At 32.1% G+C, this 16,685-nt stretch overlaps 1 protein-coding gene across 3 annotated transcripts in view; it reads right to left on the bottom strand.

Annotated features, from left to right (window-relative positions):
• Nucleotides 1-2,702: 2,702 nt before the first annotated feature.
• The window catches only part of PHACTR2 (phosphatase and actin regulator 2), a 247,294-nt gene continuing 233,311 nt past the window's right edge, over nt 2,703-16,685 (bottom strand). For all 3 annotated transcript variants that reach the window (XM_031937682.1, XM_031937681.1, XM_031937684.1), the window contains one exon: nt 2,703-8,941. In XM_031937682.1, coding sequence (XP_031793542.1) covers nt 8,926-8,941 — 16 coding nt within the window. In that variant the 3' untranslated portion in view covers nt 2,703-8,925. The remainder of the gene's footprint in view (nt 8,942-16,685) is intronic.

Below are 16,685 nucleotides of genomic sequence, written 5' to 3' on the forward strand. Positions count from 1 at the left end.
GCTGTTGCCTTTATTCTGCTAATGAAAGCAGTGCTAAAAGATTGTTTGTTTCCCTTTCCCCTTCAAATTCCTTTGTTACAACAGGACCTCTTAGTAGATTGGGGTTGTAAATAGGGAAAAGGCTGATTAAAATATAGTAGTATTTTAAGCTTGGATAAAGCTTATATGTAAAACTTTTCTGGAAAAATATTTAGTATTTTATATGCAAAATAAGAGTTTTGAAAGTGATTTAAATAAAACTAAATTGGTCAATACTAAAATGACAAATACATGTATAGGAATTGTTTGGAAGTCAACAGACTTGCTAAACAGTTAGGATTAATATCTTAAAAAAGAATATAAATATACTTTTATTCATTCAAAATGACACTAAACTCTATAAGGACAAGAACTACATCTTATGCTCTTCTTTTAGTCTTCTATTCAAGTGCCTTGCAAGAGTCTTAGACCTAGCAAGTGCTCAGTATTTATTTGTTGACTTAAAGTTATTGTCATTCAATAAGTATTTTTTGGATACCTGTATTTAAAATAATATGTATCAAATATAGTGTTAGGTATAGCTTAGACAGAAACAATTAAGATTTGGTTTCTTGCCTGTAGGATATTATGGTTTAGTAGTGGGATAGGATACCTGTATACAAAAAACATATAATAACAAAAGTAGCATATCACCCTCAGTATTTACAATTCACAATGTAAATGTTCTTTCACACAGGCCAAAAATTAATCCCACTTTATCAAGACAGTAAAGTGATTTGCTCTAGTCATCAAGTGGCAGAACTAGGATTCAAAACCAGCTCTTTTGATTTCAAGTTTAGTTGTCTTTTCATTATACCATGCTGTTAGTCAGCATTTTCATTAAGTACCAAAAGAGTTACAAAGTGCTGTAAGAGTTGAGAGGATGAAGAATAAGACCAGTTTGATTGGTGTGGAGGATGTATTGAGGTTACTAGTAAAGGGAGATATTTTTTAGTAAAACTAATTCCTCAATGTAATAGTGTGCAAGATCGAGTAGAGAGATGGAAACCTGATGACTTTGGAGTCCATTAAAGACTTGGAGTTTGTATCATTTGAAATATTCTTGTATGCATTATAGGATCATAGAGTTAAAGCTGGAATGGACCTTTGAAGCCATTGAGTTTGCTCTCCTCTCTAATTTTATAGATGAAGGAACTGAAGCAGAATAACACACATAGATACCTAAGGCAAAATTTGAAGCCTTCATGTCTTTCAGCTCAGTGTCTTACTTACCATAGTACTTTTGATAAGTCTTGAGTCCTTACTCTGTCCAAAGCAGTTTTATCCTATATCTCTAAAAGGGAGGGGAGAAGGTACTGATGTAGAAGGTAGAGAAATAAATCTTCATACTTTTACTGTTAGTTGTACTACAATCTCTTTGAAAACAGGGATTATCTTGTTTTTGTTTTTTCTCTTTGTATCAGAACTTATCACAGTGTTTTGCAAAGAGTGAGTACTTTACTAAAGTAAATACTTTCTAATTAATTCTTTCATTATTAATGATAACTCTTTGGAGATAATTATGTTTGAAGATATTAAATGCTAGCTGTTATTTGAAACGTGAAACAGAATTGATTTGTGCAGAAAAATCATGAAATCATTTGCTCTATTTGTATAGTGAATTTGTTACAGGAGCATCCTTTTACCATATTTGAAGTTGCAGTCAACAAAAATCTATTGTATTGTGTTTAGACATTTACCATTAAGGCAAAAGAAAAATTGTCTAAAACCAGAAGCTCATTTCATATAGTCACCTGCAACTACTGTCACTCAAGAAAGTGTTAAAACTTGATATCCAAAACAAATCTTTAAATCAAAAAATGATAAATCCAAAAGCAATGAGCTTGTATTTTAGAGTCAATTTACTAAACCGAATAGACATTTTAAATAACCCTTTAAGAAGAAAAACATTTTTGGCAAGAAAAAAGTCAATGCAGAATTAAGAACTAAAAGCTGATGGGCCAAAGTTACTGTTTATATAGGTGTGGTTTTCTGTTGCCACTGATCAACAACTGTTGAAAAACATTGTCCTTTGGAGGGAAATATTCCAAAAACAAATCTTATACTGGACAAAACAAATCCAGAATCATCCTCTCACACATTCTAGTGATTTACAACAAAATACCAAAGCAAAATTTTAAAGTTATTAAAGATGAGATTGTATTACATTACTTTTGCTTCATTATTTTACAAATTCTGGAGAGCAGGAGCTGCTTTTATAGATATTGGCATGATGGTTAGTGTAACTAAGAATTTGAAATCAATATTTAAACACCAAATTAAAATTTTAAATATCTTAAAATATACTTTTTTAACATTAATAGTAATTCATTGGACAGTAATTTTTAAGAATAAAATCATCACAAAAGATATATGCTCAAATTTTCCAGAAAGTTGAGTAACACTCCTGTATTATCTTGAAATATCAGTATAAGCCTTCTGAGTTTTACCTCAGGTAACTTAAACATTATGGAAACTCAGTGGGGATTTTCCCGACTTTTATTGAGGTAAAATTTCTTATTTGCACATATAAGTCTAATATATATATATATATATATATTATAATTAAGAAAGCTACACAATGTTCTAAGGCACTTGGAATTGTGCACAGCGAAATATCCTAAAATATTATACAACTCGATAAAACATTTTTGCTTTTTAAATAATAAACACAAACACAGGTACTGTATAAAAAAGATAATGCATATTCTTTTTTCAGATTACAACAGTGGAATACATATACATGTATATATGTGTGTATATATCACACACATATTATAATACAGTACATATCAAGAACCAAAAAGAAACTGTCATTTTCACTAGTTATTTACATTCACAGGTATCACTCCTGTGCAATATACAGCATCATATCACTCACTGGAAATCTACCACCAGTCCATTGGATATTGATCACAGCTCGCCATTCTTGTCACTATAGCCAAAATTTACAATAACAAAAAGTATATTTTTTTTGTTTTAACATTTCTGTTACATTGGATATACTCTGAAAAAGCAAATAAATGACTGACAAGTTCTAGGCTTTACCAAGTACTAAGTCTGGTGAAATTCATGCATAGTAATTTGGAGATGAGGAATCCTAAATTATGGAATAAAATACTGAAAAATGAAAATTATAACAAAAATTGCTGCCTTGATTTTAGTTGTCATATATATTACCTTGAGTGAATTAGAATTTTTTAAATGCTAACTTAACCTATCATGGACCACTTTTAATTGTGAAGCTTCTCAAAGCAATGTAATAATTATATAATCTTACCTTTAACCATACTGATATAACTTTACTGTAACCAATACTGTTAAACATAACAACCTTGTAGTATAGGAAGAAAAAATGGCAAGTGGAACAATCATTGGCTTTAAACATACCATAAAAATGACCTGAGGATGGAGTGGTATTTTGTCTTACATACTCCTTTTATTTTCTTCTAAAAAAAATACCACTTTCTATTTGGAAAGATAAGAATTCATAAGCACCATCTAAAAGTTCACAACAGTCACTCTTTAATCAAAATAGCTCTCTGTCTAAACATTTAATGGTTTCATTTTGAATAAAAAAAATAAGGATGACTACATTACTAATTCATCTCTGTCTTTGATGAAACAAGTTTCTTGACAGTCTTAAAACACTGTTAACATTAAGTCACTACTACAAAAAGCAGTAGCAAATAGAATGGACTTATTTCAGTATTTTTTAAATAAATTTTAATGTCTTACCTATGTAAAACTTGGCATGATTTTCATGTATATCTGTCACCTAAGATAAATTAACAATGTGTTCAGTGCATGGTTAATCCATAATTCCTACATAATACAATTATTTATACATCTTATTAGGAAAACTGAACCATGTGCTTTTCTTACAATGGCCTTCTTCAAAGGCCTGTCCAATAGTTTGAGTGGTGAGTTTTGAACCCATGGGTTGAAGTTTGCTTGATCAAATATGATGATGAGTTAATAGACTGCAGTTTCTTTCTCTACAAGTGGAATGTTATCCTCTTTCTCTCCATCTTAACCCCATTTTTGTTTTTGTTAAACAAATCAATAATACCAGGAAAACCATCAGGCAGTTTGACCAATTAAAACACAATTTTGAAGTAGGGGAGTTAGTATTTGGCACTAAAACTCAGCTAAATGCCTAGCTTTTGATAATTCCTTAGGGCCTCCCTCTCAGTAAGGTGCCCAGAAATTCTCACTAAAGAATTACAAATAATGCTTATTTTAATACAGGATTATTCCCCAACCCTACATTTACATACTCTCTCACTAGATAGATTTCTATTTGGCAGAGAAGAAGTGATGGAAAACTCTAAGAACTGAAAAGCCTTTGAGACTCAAAGAAGGGACACTACAAGAATGGAAGGAACAACAGTGGCTGTTTTTTGGGGGGAAAGGGTGTTTGTCTCCTACTTCTTCAAATCCTATTATACAGGCAGACTAGAAAGTTTGGCCTACATTCAAAGCAACAAATAAAATGAAATTTATATTGCATTAAATCCCATATGAATTGAAATTATTTCTCATACCCACACCCCCCAAAAGCATTTTAAAAAACAAGAGTTGTTTTGCAGAAGAAAAATAGTATACTAAAATAAAAAAAAAAAAAACTCTTAGTTTCTCTTTAGGAATTGTCATAGTGAAATGTCTTGGCTTGAAGTGGACACCAGGATACAACATAAAAAGTTAATGCAATCTAAGTTATTCCTTAGTACCCAATAGGTGCCCTAATGTTCTAAAAGAATGGATTCATTTTCCAAAGGGAGCAATTTAATCAGTAGGATTAGACCTTAATTTAGTTTGCCATATAATTGCTTAGGCATAAGATTTGGAACTGTACCAAATTTGAGGCTGCCATCAATAGAAAAACCCTAACTTTTCAGATATTTAAATGGGTTTTCAAGAATGAAAACATGGAAAAAGAAAACCACCATTTTAATAAATATGGACATACCTCTATAGCTGGGAAATAATGTTTTCTTTTTTAATCCTGCACACAGTAGGATAATGCTAATTTCTGGCAGCTACATAAATCTAATTCCATAAAAGACAAGTAAAATGACTATTAACACTTTATATAATATTGTGGCAATACATTAGAAAATGCAGTGTTAATGCTTACATTTTCATTATAAGCCACTATTACAAAAAGTGCTGATGCAGTTCTGAATTAACTGGAAGTTTATGAGCCTTAATTCTTTAGGGAGTTTACTTTTTATTTACAATATTTAGTGAATTTTATTGTATATTCAGTACTTCTGAGGTGTTCTTACTATCTACTCATTTGTAGTCAAATTGAAACTAATGCTGAGAGTATGTGTTTTTCTTATTACAGTGGATATTATTAACATACTTAGCACAGTACTTGGCACATAGCATGTATTCAATAAATGCTTTTGTTTGTTCATTCAAAAAAAGAAAGGACAACAAAAGTAGAAATTTAATCCTGATAATTAAACAGTTAGATGCTTGACAATTTTTTTCACTTGAAATCTCTGAGTTGCTAAAATATTTCTCCTTCTTAATGGGGGATTTTATATTATATTTCTTATAAATATCATTTGTAATTTCACATACGCAAACATTTAATAAATCCAAATTATACCTCAAGCCATTTCATAAAATTTAGTAAATTAGGACCAGATTTACTTCAGATACAAATATAAGAAACAACAACAATAACAAAAAAAGCAACAGAAATATTCCTGATGATATTTTAGATTTCTGATTAAAAATTATCACACATGAAATGATCTGACATACCAACTTTTCAGAAAGAGTCAGATTAGGTATGCTGTCATGTAGTTGAACGAAACATTTACAGCTAATAATTCTAGAATGGCTGTTTTAAATTATTGATAAAATCTCAGAATTTTAATTGGTTAAAACTGGGTCCATTTGATATAATTTATTTTGTTTGTTTTATTAATTGCTGATCAACTCTGTTAGAAATTTTGGTCTGGCTGAGCACTATCTTAAACAGGGTAATTGTATACCTTGTTCAGCTTTTATATATTTTAAAGGAAATGTTCAATACTCTTTGGTCTTCCCACTCCTGGCCCTCTGATCCATTCAATAATTATGTAGACTTGCCAAGAAATCTGTAGAAATCTATAAGTCATACAATAATTTGAAATAGAAAAGTTATTTTCTAGGGGTTTTAGATGAAGACTCAGGCTCTTATAACTGTTTCCTCTTTTGACTTTTAACCTATAGTGCTAGTAAAAATGATCAGAAATTCTAGTCACATAAATATCAGATTAGGACCTAAATTGGTGAATTTTTCATCCTTCAATCTTTCTTCCATTCTAGTCATTAGAATTAAATACTATATGTATTTTATAAGTCAATGCACATAGTGATATATAATATATAATTTACTCAGATGACTAATTTTTCTCCTAATCTGTGGGCATTTCATTGTAGAACAGAAAAAACTGAAATAACATACCATATTTACTGACAAGGAAGAGGGTTTTTTTTTTTTTTTTTTTAAATCAGCCAAACAATTAACATTCTGTGACATGATTCCTACGTGAAAAGTTGGTATAAACATCTGTCTTTCATTATTTACAATGGGGCTTGATCATTGGTAATCATAGTTATTTTTTAAAGGTTGCAAAGTTTAAATATAAAAATGTTAATATATTCTTTGGTATTTTTTTAAAGCTGAAAAAATAACATGTTATGTTGTTGCCACATTTTAGTCCAGAATTAATTTCTATGGCTTTTTAGAAATTGCTATAGAAATTGACACAACTAAGTCAAAAGCACTTGCACATGCAGAAGGATCATGTTTTCATCATTTCCTCAATGAAACATATCTTTCAACACTTATAAAATGATAATTCTTCAGAATCTGGATTGATTTTGTTATTAATTCCTTACATCAAGGGATGAAACAGGGATACTTACTTTTATTGGCTATAAAATAGTATTTGTTGTTCCTGCTATAAAACTAAGAAGTTCTGAATGTTTTATGGGACTCTGACAGAAGAACTCTTCAGTCAACTGAGATAGCCATATCAATTTAGAGCATGAGTAAATGTCTGTGTAGCCTACTTTAAATAAAAAGAGCTAGCTGATGTTTAAATATATTTTATAAAAATCATCCCGAAACTCTCCAGTTAGCTGTTCTTGAAAATATCAATAAATGGTAGGATCTTACTTAATTTAGCTACCAGATTTCATGCTTGCTTCTGAAATGTAAAATTATAATCTTCAAAATTATGAACTAAGGACTTTCAGGAAATTCCTGGTCAAGATCTGAGGGAAGAGATAAAATCCCACCTGGACCTTGCCTAATGTCAATATACTTTATGTATTAGGGAAAAAAAATAAAAGGGAAATACAAATTACTATTAAACATACTACAGTATTTACATACATTTAAAGATGATTTTAAACAAAGGAATTAAAACCTCTCTTTATGATTACAGGTGTTTGGGAGCAGATAAGTCATATAATATACATATTTAATACAAAGTATTGGCAAGTAAGACAATAGAGGAGACCTTAGTGTAAATAATACTGACCTTATCCTTTGACCAACATAAGAAAATCGGATTCCCTTCCTCCCCAATTTCCAGTCTTACTGATCATTTTCAACACTATACTTCGATACTATACTCAGAGATACAGTTTACAAATTATTAAATGAGACTAGGTAATTTTATACATATTGTAACAGGTTTTATGTAAGGTTTTAAAGTCTCTTGCTGAGTACTTAGTAATCCACACATTTTTCTTTGTAGCAGCATTTCAAAGATCCCAAATAACGCAGCATTTAAACTAATAAAAATAAATAAATAAAAAACATAGTCCTGATAATTTCTGCTTGAAACTAATTACAGGCAGGACATCTGTAATTCAAATGAGTTTTGACTTTGGGTTAAAAATTAAAATGATATCATGATTGTCAATTGTTTTTCTTCATACTTAGGGTACTTTCACTTATGAGTTTAGTAGCTTGAGAGAAAGGTCAGATGCTTTGTTTCTAAACTTGCTGCAGTCCTATAGAATCACATTATTTCTTGCTTTATTCGCACTCTTGTAATTCTAGAACCATGGAAGGTACATTGAGTAAGAGTATAAAAATATGTAAAGCATGTTTAGTTTTGCTACTTAAGCATGCAACATCATTTCTTTAAGCATGCTTGTTAGAGTCTGTGCAAGCCTCTTGAATTTATGAAAAATATGTATGAAAACACTTAGACTTGTTCCTGGCAACTGGGTTCACGGCACCAAATAAATTAAAACTACTGGTATATTACTAAAGTATTGATGAAATCTGAACAGTCTTCCGGGTACAGATCTGAGTCATTAGGTAGTCATATTTGTAAATTCTTTCTGGGTAAGCATTCTTACCTAACAAATTTCTATGGCAAAAAATACATTTTATTTTTAGTTTGTCTGATTTCTGTTACTAAGTTGAAATACGTATTTTTTTCCTTTTCTTTTCCACCTTGATTCCCAGTGTTTCATAATCCCACTCCACATTTTTCTTGATTACCATAAAACTCTGTATTCCTTAAAAAGGGAAGCCCATGATTGTCTTCTGCTCATCTTCCTTGGTAAAAATTCTAATGAATAAAAGTCTGTATAGCCATGTGAGTTGATCATGGCTGAAGCAGAGTATCTCTTACCATCAACACTTGCTGGACAAAAAGGATCACTGTGTTCTCTTTTTTCCTTTGCCCTCTATCAGAGCTCTCCAGTAAAAGGGGAAGAGTTTTTCTCCAATAAAACCAAGGGCCACTTTCTTTATCACAGGTGAAGTTGCAACACACACACACATTCAAATTCCAGTGCAATCTCAAGTCTTCAGGAAACAGTGCTTTCCCCAAAGATTATCAGCAAATGATTGATTCACAATAGTCTTGCATTTCATTAAGGGCGGTGAAACCTGGAACAATAAACATAAAGTCTAAGTGCTTGGTGTATATTAATCTTAAAAGTTCTAACTCTGGAACATTGAAATGAATGAAATATAGAAATTCAATTTTTAAAAAAGGCTTTTAGAAGCTTTGTAATTAAGCTATAGTAAAATTCTATTAATAGGTTTGTATTGGAAAAAAAAAAAAACCCTATATATATTTTTGAGATCCTTCAATTATTATCTTCCATACCTGTGTCTTCAATTCATCCATCTATCTTTCATCCTTTTTGCTTATCTCAGAGGAAGAGATGGCCTTTCTCTTTGTGAAGACTAATCTTTCCGCCTGTATCTCTTGATACCATCTCTTCAGCCCCCTCCTGGATTTATTCTATGCTCTACTCCTTGACTCAAATCTTCATTTTCTTCTCCACTTACTTCATTCCCTCTGCCCACAAATATTCTAAGGACTCCTTCCAAATTTGATATTGAATCATTAATAATTGCTCTTTGCCTGAACCATTAAATCACTTCTGAATGTATTAACTAGCACCATAATCACCTATTACATAGTTCCATTTTCCCTTTACTCTTGTAAGAGTAGCATAAGAAACCTTGTGGGAGAAAAAAGAAACTTTGTCTGATACTTTATTAATACATACATACATATATACATATGTATGTATGTATGTATGTATCTATCCCAAAACTAGTCTTTTTTGCCCCTGTAACTCCTACTCCCTCTGAAACTAATATTCTTGTCACTATCAAACATCTGGAAAACTAAGACTACAACGCTCATTACCTCTACTTCCTTATCTACTCATTTGATCCCTTACAATCTTGCATTTTTCATAATTATTCTGGGTCTAACTCTAATAATCCTGTAGTTGTAACTACTGGTTTTCCAAACATGCCTCACAATTCCCCTTTCTGTTCTTTTACTTATAAGAGGCAGTGTGATATTGAAGGGTATAGTAGATTTAGATTCAGAAAACATGTACTGAAATCCTACTGGCTCAATTCTGATGGACATGGCTCTCTTCAACAATGAGATGATTCAAACCAATTCCAATTATCAGTGATGAAGAGAGCCATCTAAACCCATCTAAACCGTGGGAATTGCGTGTGGTTTACAACATAGCATTTTCACTCTTCTGGTTGTTGTTTGCTTACATTTTATTTTGCTTCTCTTTTTTCTGTGTGGCATGATAATTGTATAAATATGTATATTTATATTGGATTTAACATATATTTCTACCATGCTTAACATATATTGGACTACTTGCCATCTAAGGGGAAAGGGAGGTGGAAATTGGAATACAGGATTTTGCAAGGGCTAATGTTGAAGAATTGTCCATGCATATGTTTTGAAAAATAATGATTTCTAAGGTCTCTTCCAGTTCTAAACCAATAATCCTATAATCCTTCAAACTGATATGCTGTTTTTCCTGCATCCTAACTGGTTAAAATCCAAACTATCTTTTAAGGCCTATTCAGATGAAATGTTTAGAAGTAAGCTTTCCCTTTTATCCCTAGACAGGAATGATGTCTCCCTTTTAAAAACTCTCACTTATCTTATCCTTTTCTTAATATAGTTATTACCTTCTTCGTTGTATTTACTGATGCAGATACAAGTCTTATTTCTCTTGCTAGACTATAAGGTCACTGAGGGACAGAGATCATGAAGCAATATGTATAGTGTAAAAAGCAATAGACTTGCAGTTAGATGATCTGATTTGAGTCCCAGTATGAACACTCATTGGCTCTATGACTTTGAGCAAATTGCTTAATTTCTTGAAGCTTCTGTTTCCTCATCTATAAAATGATTATTTATGTACCACCTACTGAATTGCTTTTTTTTTTAAATTTAATAGCCTTTTACTTACAGGTTATATGTATAGGTAACTTTACAGCATTAACAACTGCCAAACCTCTTGTTCCAATTTTTCACCTCTTACCCCCCACCCCCTCCCCTAGATGGCAGGATGACCAGTAGATGTTAAATATATTAAAATATAAATTAAATACACAATAAGTATACATGACCAAACTGTTATTTTGCTGTACAAAAAGAATCAGACTCTGAAATATTGTACATTTAGCCTGTGAAGGAAATCAAAAATGCAGGTGGGCAAAAATATAGGGATTGGGAATGCAATGTAATGGTTTTTAGTCATCTCCCAGAATTCTTTCACTGGGCGTAGCTGGTTCAGATCATTACTGCTCCATTGGAAATGATTTGGTTCATCTCATTGCTGAGGATGGCCAGGTCCATCAGAATTGGTCATCATATAGTAATGTTGTTGAAGTATATAATGATCTCTTGGCCCTGCTCGTTTCACTCAGCATCAGTTCATGTAAGTCTCTCCAGGCCTTTCTGAAATCATGCTGTTGGTCATTTCTTACAGAACAATAATATTCCATAATATTCATATACCACATTTTATTCAGCCATTCTCCAACTGATGGGCATCCACTCGATTTCCAATTTCTAGCCACTACAAAGAGGGCTGCCACAAACATTCGTGCACATACAGGTCCCTTTCCCTTCTTTATGATCTCTTTGGGATATAAGCCCAGTAGTAACACTGCTGGATCAAAGGGTATGCACAGTTTGATAACTTTTTGAGCATCGCCTACTGAATTGTTATGAGGAAAGTATTTTGTGAACCTTAAGCTATAATATTAGTGTAAGTTATTATTGATATTTATGTCATATATGTGCATAATTCACACTTAAAAACTGAGTGAACGAATCTTTTCTAAAACTTTAAAATATTTGTAATAAAAGCTAGTGGTACTGTTAAAAAACTAAAAGGAATTTTTTATTACTTTTATTAAAATTAATGTACCCCAATTCCTCATTACCAAAGTGTATTTTGGGGTATCTCCAGGTTATTGATTGGTTCATTTAGTCAGAGGCCTGTGCTAATTCATTCAAGGTGATAGATTTCAATCCCAGAAGTCAGTTTGCTTTGACTAAAGAACAGTTTCAGTCGCTGGGAAAACTGGAAATTTGTATGGCAGAAACTGAGCATGAACCCACACTTAAGACTGTATACCAAGATAAGATCAAAATGGGTTCATGATTTAGGCATAAAGAACGAGACTATAAATAAATTAGAGGAACATAGGGTATTTTATCTCTCAGACTTGTGGAGGAGGAAGGAATTTGTGACCAAAGAAGAACTAGAGATCATTATTGATCACAAAATAGAAAATTTTGATTATATCAAATTAAAAAGCTTTTATACAAATAAAACTAATGCAAACAAGATTAGAAGGGAAGCAATAAACTGGGAAAACATTTTTACATTCAAAGGTTCTGATAAAGGCCTCATTCCCAAAATATATAGATAATTAACTCTATAACAAATCAAGCCATTCTCCAATTGATAAATGGTCAAAGGATACGAACAGACAATTTTCAGAGAAGAAATTGAAACTATTTTTAATCATATGAAAGGGTGTTCCAAATCACCATTGATCAGAGAAATGCAAATTAAGACAACTCTGAGTTACCACTACATAGCTGTCAGATTGGCTAAAATGACAGGAAAAGATAATGATGAATGTTGGAGGGGATGTGGGAAAACTGGGACACTGATGCATTGTTGGTGGAGTTATGAATGGATCCATCCATTCTGAAGAGCAATTTGGAATTATTCTCAAAAAGTTATCAAACTGTGAATACCCTTTGATCCAGCAGTGTTGCTACTGGACGTATATTCCAAAGAGATATTAAAGGAAAAGGGACTTGTATGTGCAAAAATGTTTGTTGTAGCCCTTTTTGTAGTGGCTAGAAGCTGGAAAATGGATGGATGCCCATTAACTGGAGAATGGTTGGGTAAATTGCGGTATATGAATGTTATGGAATATTATTGTTCTGTAAGAAATGACCAACAGGAAAAATACAGAGAGGCTTGGAGAGACTTATGTGAACTTATGCTAAGTGAAATGAGTAGAAAATGAAATCATTATACACTTCAACAGCAATACTATATGAGGATGTATTCTGATGGAAGTGGATATCTTCGACAAAGAGAAGATCCAATTCAGTTCCAAATGACCAATGATGGACAGAATCAGCTATACCCAAAGTAGGAACATTGGGAAATGAATGTGGACTACTTGCATTTTTGTTTTTCTTCCCAGGTTATTTTTACCTTCAGAATTCATTTTTCTTGTGCAACAAGAGAACATTATGGATCCGCACACTTATATTGTATCTAGGATATACTTTAACATGTTTAACATATCTAAGACTGCCTGCCATCTAGGGGAGGGGATGAAGAGAGGGAAGGGAAAAGTTGGAACAGAAGTGAGTGCAAGGGACAATGTTGTAAAAATTACCTATGCAGATGTTCTATCAATAAAAAGCTATAATTAAAAAAAAAAAAAAAAAGAAAAGAAAAGCTTCAGTCTGCTCATAAACCATATCCCCTCCTAGTTGTTAAATGTGTTGACTTCATATAAGGATGATCAGGTAAGAAAGGAAATGTTTTAGCATAAACCAATCAATCACTAACAGAAAATTTAACCCCATTCAGTTTTCAACTAATTTTGATGAATTAAGTTCCTATCTTAAGCCATATCAATGGGATATGATATAATCCTTCTTTTTACCCTCAAGGAGTAAACAGTTTATAAGTTTATAAATTCATGTGCATGAATGAGCTTCACATTAAGGTAGAAAGTGATCATTTTTAGGTCAAAGCAAGGATGCAATCAAAATTCTCTAGGATAATTTGAGAATAGAGAAATCTCTTCCAACCTTTCAGGATTAGGAGAGGCTTCTTGGAGCTGGTACCTGAATTAGCCTTGAAAAAAAAGGATTTAATAATAAAGGATGGGGATGGCACACTCAAACATACAGAGGCAACAAAGGTAAAATAAAATCAAAGAGTAGCTCATAGTCCAGAATAACCAGAATCTAAAGTATTTGGTAGGCAGTACCCTGAAATAAGACTAGACAGGTAGTTTAGAGCTAGATGTATAAATTCCAGGTGTCATGATAAAAAGTTTATATTTTATCCTTGGATTAGTGACTAAAGAGAAACGATGTAATTAGATTTATGCATTTAGGAGAATCATTTTGAAATGTGTATGAAGGCTGGGTGATGGAGGAAGAAGACTGAAAGGGAGAGACAGTGAAGAGGCTCTTACAATTATCATTGTCCAGGTGGAGGATAATGAGGGCCTGAATTTGAGTTGTAATATCCTAAGTGAGGAGGATGAATGGAAGAAAAATTCTGGAAGAATAATTGATAGGACTTAAAATGTGTTTCAATGAGGAAAATTTTTAAATGACTTGAAGGATCCAAGCCCGAGTGATGAAGCTGATTCTGATACTCTCAAGAGAAACAAGGAATCTGGGAGGAAAGGATGAGGTTTTGAGGTTTGTTTGCGGAAGATGAGTCTAGGTAGCTATAAAACCAGATGAAAGGTGGCAGGCAGGCAAATGAAGAAAGCTTTAGTGCTCAGCTTCGGAAATTTAGATTGAATATGTAGATTTCAGAGTATTTTGCACATTGGGATAATTTAAGTCAGGGGAATAGATACCAATAATAGAAGATATTTAGAAAGGAAAGAGTAGGACTATGAAATTGGCCAGAAAAGACACATTTAGCTTGTGCAAGGAATATGCTGACCAATGAAGGAGACTTAAGGAGAGCAAAATCCTAGAATCAGGAGAAAGTGATGTCAGAGAATGCAAGAGGAGAGAAAGTAACCAGGAGGACAAAGGATAATAGTATCAAATATTGAAAACAGGTCAAGGAAGGTAAAGACTGAGAAAAAATACATTGAATTTGTAATCTAAGAGATCTTTAATAAATTTACTAATATAGTAAAGCCAGGCTTCAAGGAAAAGAGGAGTTAGTAGGTGATGAGACAGCATGGTACACATTCTCTTGGTTGGTCAGGAGCATCAATTCCTCTTAGGAAAGTAGAGTATAATTATCATACACTAAAGAGATATGTCTAAAATGAAAAAAAAAAAAAATATATATATATATATATATATCTTATGGAATCCTGCAACTTGACAGATTTATCCAGAAAAGTCAAAATGACTATCTTTTGTATTCTGTCATTGTAGACAATCCATCTTTTAAGATCAAAGCTTTAGGCAACCAAAAGAAGAAGCATTATCTCATTTGAGGCCTATAGCCCCAGAGCCACAATTCTGTATCTGTGAGAGACCAAGAAATGTTCTACCTATTAGGGGTTTGGCTATTGGTTGAACAAATATTTACTAAGTGTTTTGCATATATAAGACCATTCTAGATGATAAAAAATAAAAAAAAAATCTCCCCTAGGAGCATACAATTTAGATAAATAACTAATACAAAATAAAAAATGACAAGTGCATAGGGGAGAAACAAAGTTCAGAAGCATGTCAGAGAGAAAGGATGTTAGAAGCAAAAGTCAAATTTTTTTAAAAGGTATGACATATGTTAGGAATAGTTTTCTTTTGTTATCCAAATAATAAAGGAGACTGAGAGGCTTATTCAATTAGATCTTAAAATTTTTGTTATATCCTAAAGTTCAATAGTTTTAAGTGCTATTAAAGCAATTACTTTTGGACTATAAGAAATGATGTGAGGGATGGTTTCAGAAACCTAGGAAGCATATTAATTGATGCAAATTGGAATGGGAAGATTCTATATACAATAATAACATTATAACAATGATCAGACTTACTTTCTCTGATTAATATAGTGATCTACAACAATTCCAAAGGAGTCATGATAAAAAATGCTATCCACCTTCAGAAAAAAATCCAATAAATTGAGTGTAGATTAAAACCATTTAAAAAAAAAACTTTAAAACTTTTTTGGTAACATGCCTAATGTAGAAATGTTTTGCATGACTTCAATTGTATAATAGGTATCACATTACTTCCCTTCTAAATGGGCGAGGAAGGGGCTTGAGGAAGAGAGAGAATTTAGAATTCAAAAATTTTAAAAAACAAGTTAAGAAAAATAATTTAAAAACCCAAGTTACTCAAGTTTAGCTCCTTAGTGATCCTCATTCATTTGTAAAATATGAATAGTCAATCTTTTCCTTTTAAGAAGCTTACCTATCAGCGCAACAATTTTGGTTTTAGAATCCTTCCCTTCACATATTTTTTGAACAAAAACAAATATATTCTATCTTTATGGAATTTGGTCAATACTATAGTTCCCATAGATGAACCATGGGCCAGAGACTTTTTTGGTATAATCAATTCTTAGATGAGTAAACACATTCTCCCATCCTCCTTCCACAGATCTGTGCCTTCTTTGCAATTAGTAGTCTTTGAGAGTTTCCTAGAGAATGGAGAACTTCTGTGACTTGCCTGGTCTTATCAGAGATGGGACTTGAACATAGACTTTCCTGGATTTCAGGCTAGCTCTCTACTTACTATGCTATGCTGCTTGTACTTGGTAATATAAATAATCATTGTCAATTTTCTGAAGTCATTCAAAGTGACCATCTAAAATTATTCAGAAGATTATATAATCCTGCTTCTTTTCTCCACGTTTCCTTATGTTTCAACTAAATATTGACCCATTCATTTCTATTTGGTTGAAAGTTTGTAGAGAATCATTCTGATTTTAACATGTATTCATGGGTAAATTCACATATTCTATGTATATTTCACATTTCTGATTAGCTCATTACAGTGTATTCTAACCCAAGAACCTGTGAGCCCTCCTGCTTAAGAGACTATTGCTAATAACAAATATTTGACAAATCAGCAGACACATGTGATTAGAACTGTGTT

Source organism: Sarcophilus harrisii, chromosome 4, assembly GCF_902635505.1.
Source record: "Sarcophilus harrisii chromosome 4, mSarHar1.11, whole genome shotgun sequence".
Classification (NCBI taxonomy): domain Eukaryota; kingdom Metazoa; phylum Chordata; class Mammalia; order Dasyuromorphia; family Dasyuridae; genus Sarcophilus; species Sarcophilus harrisii.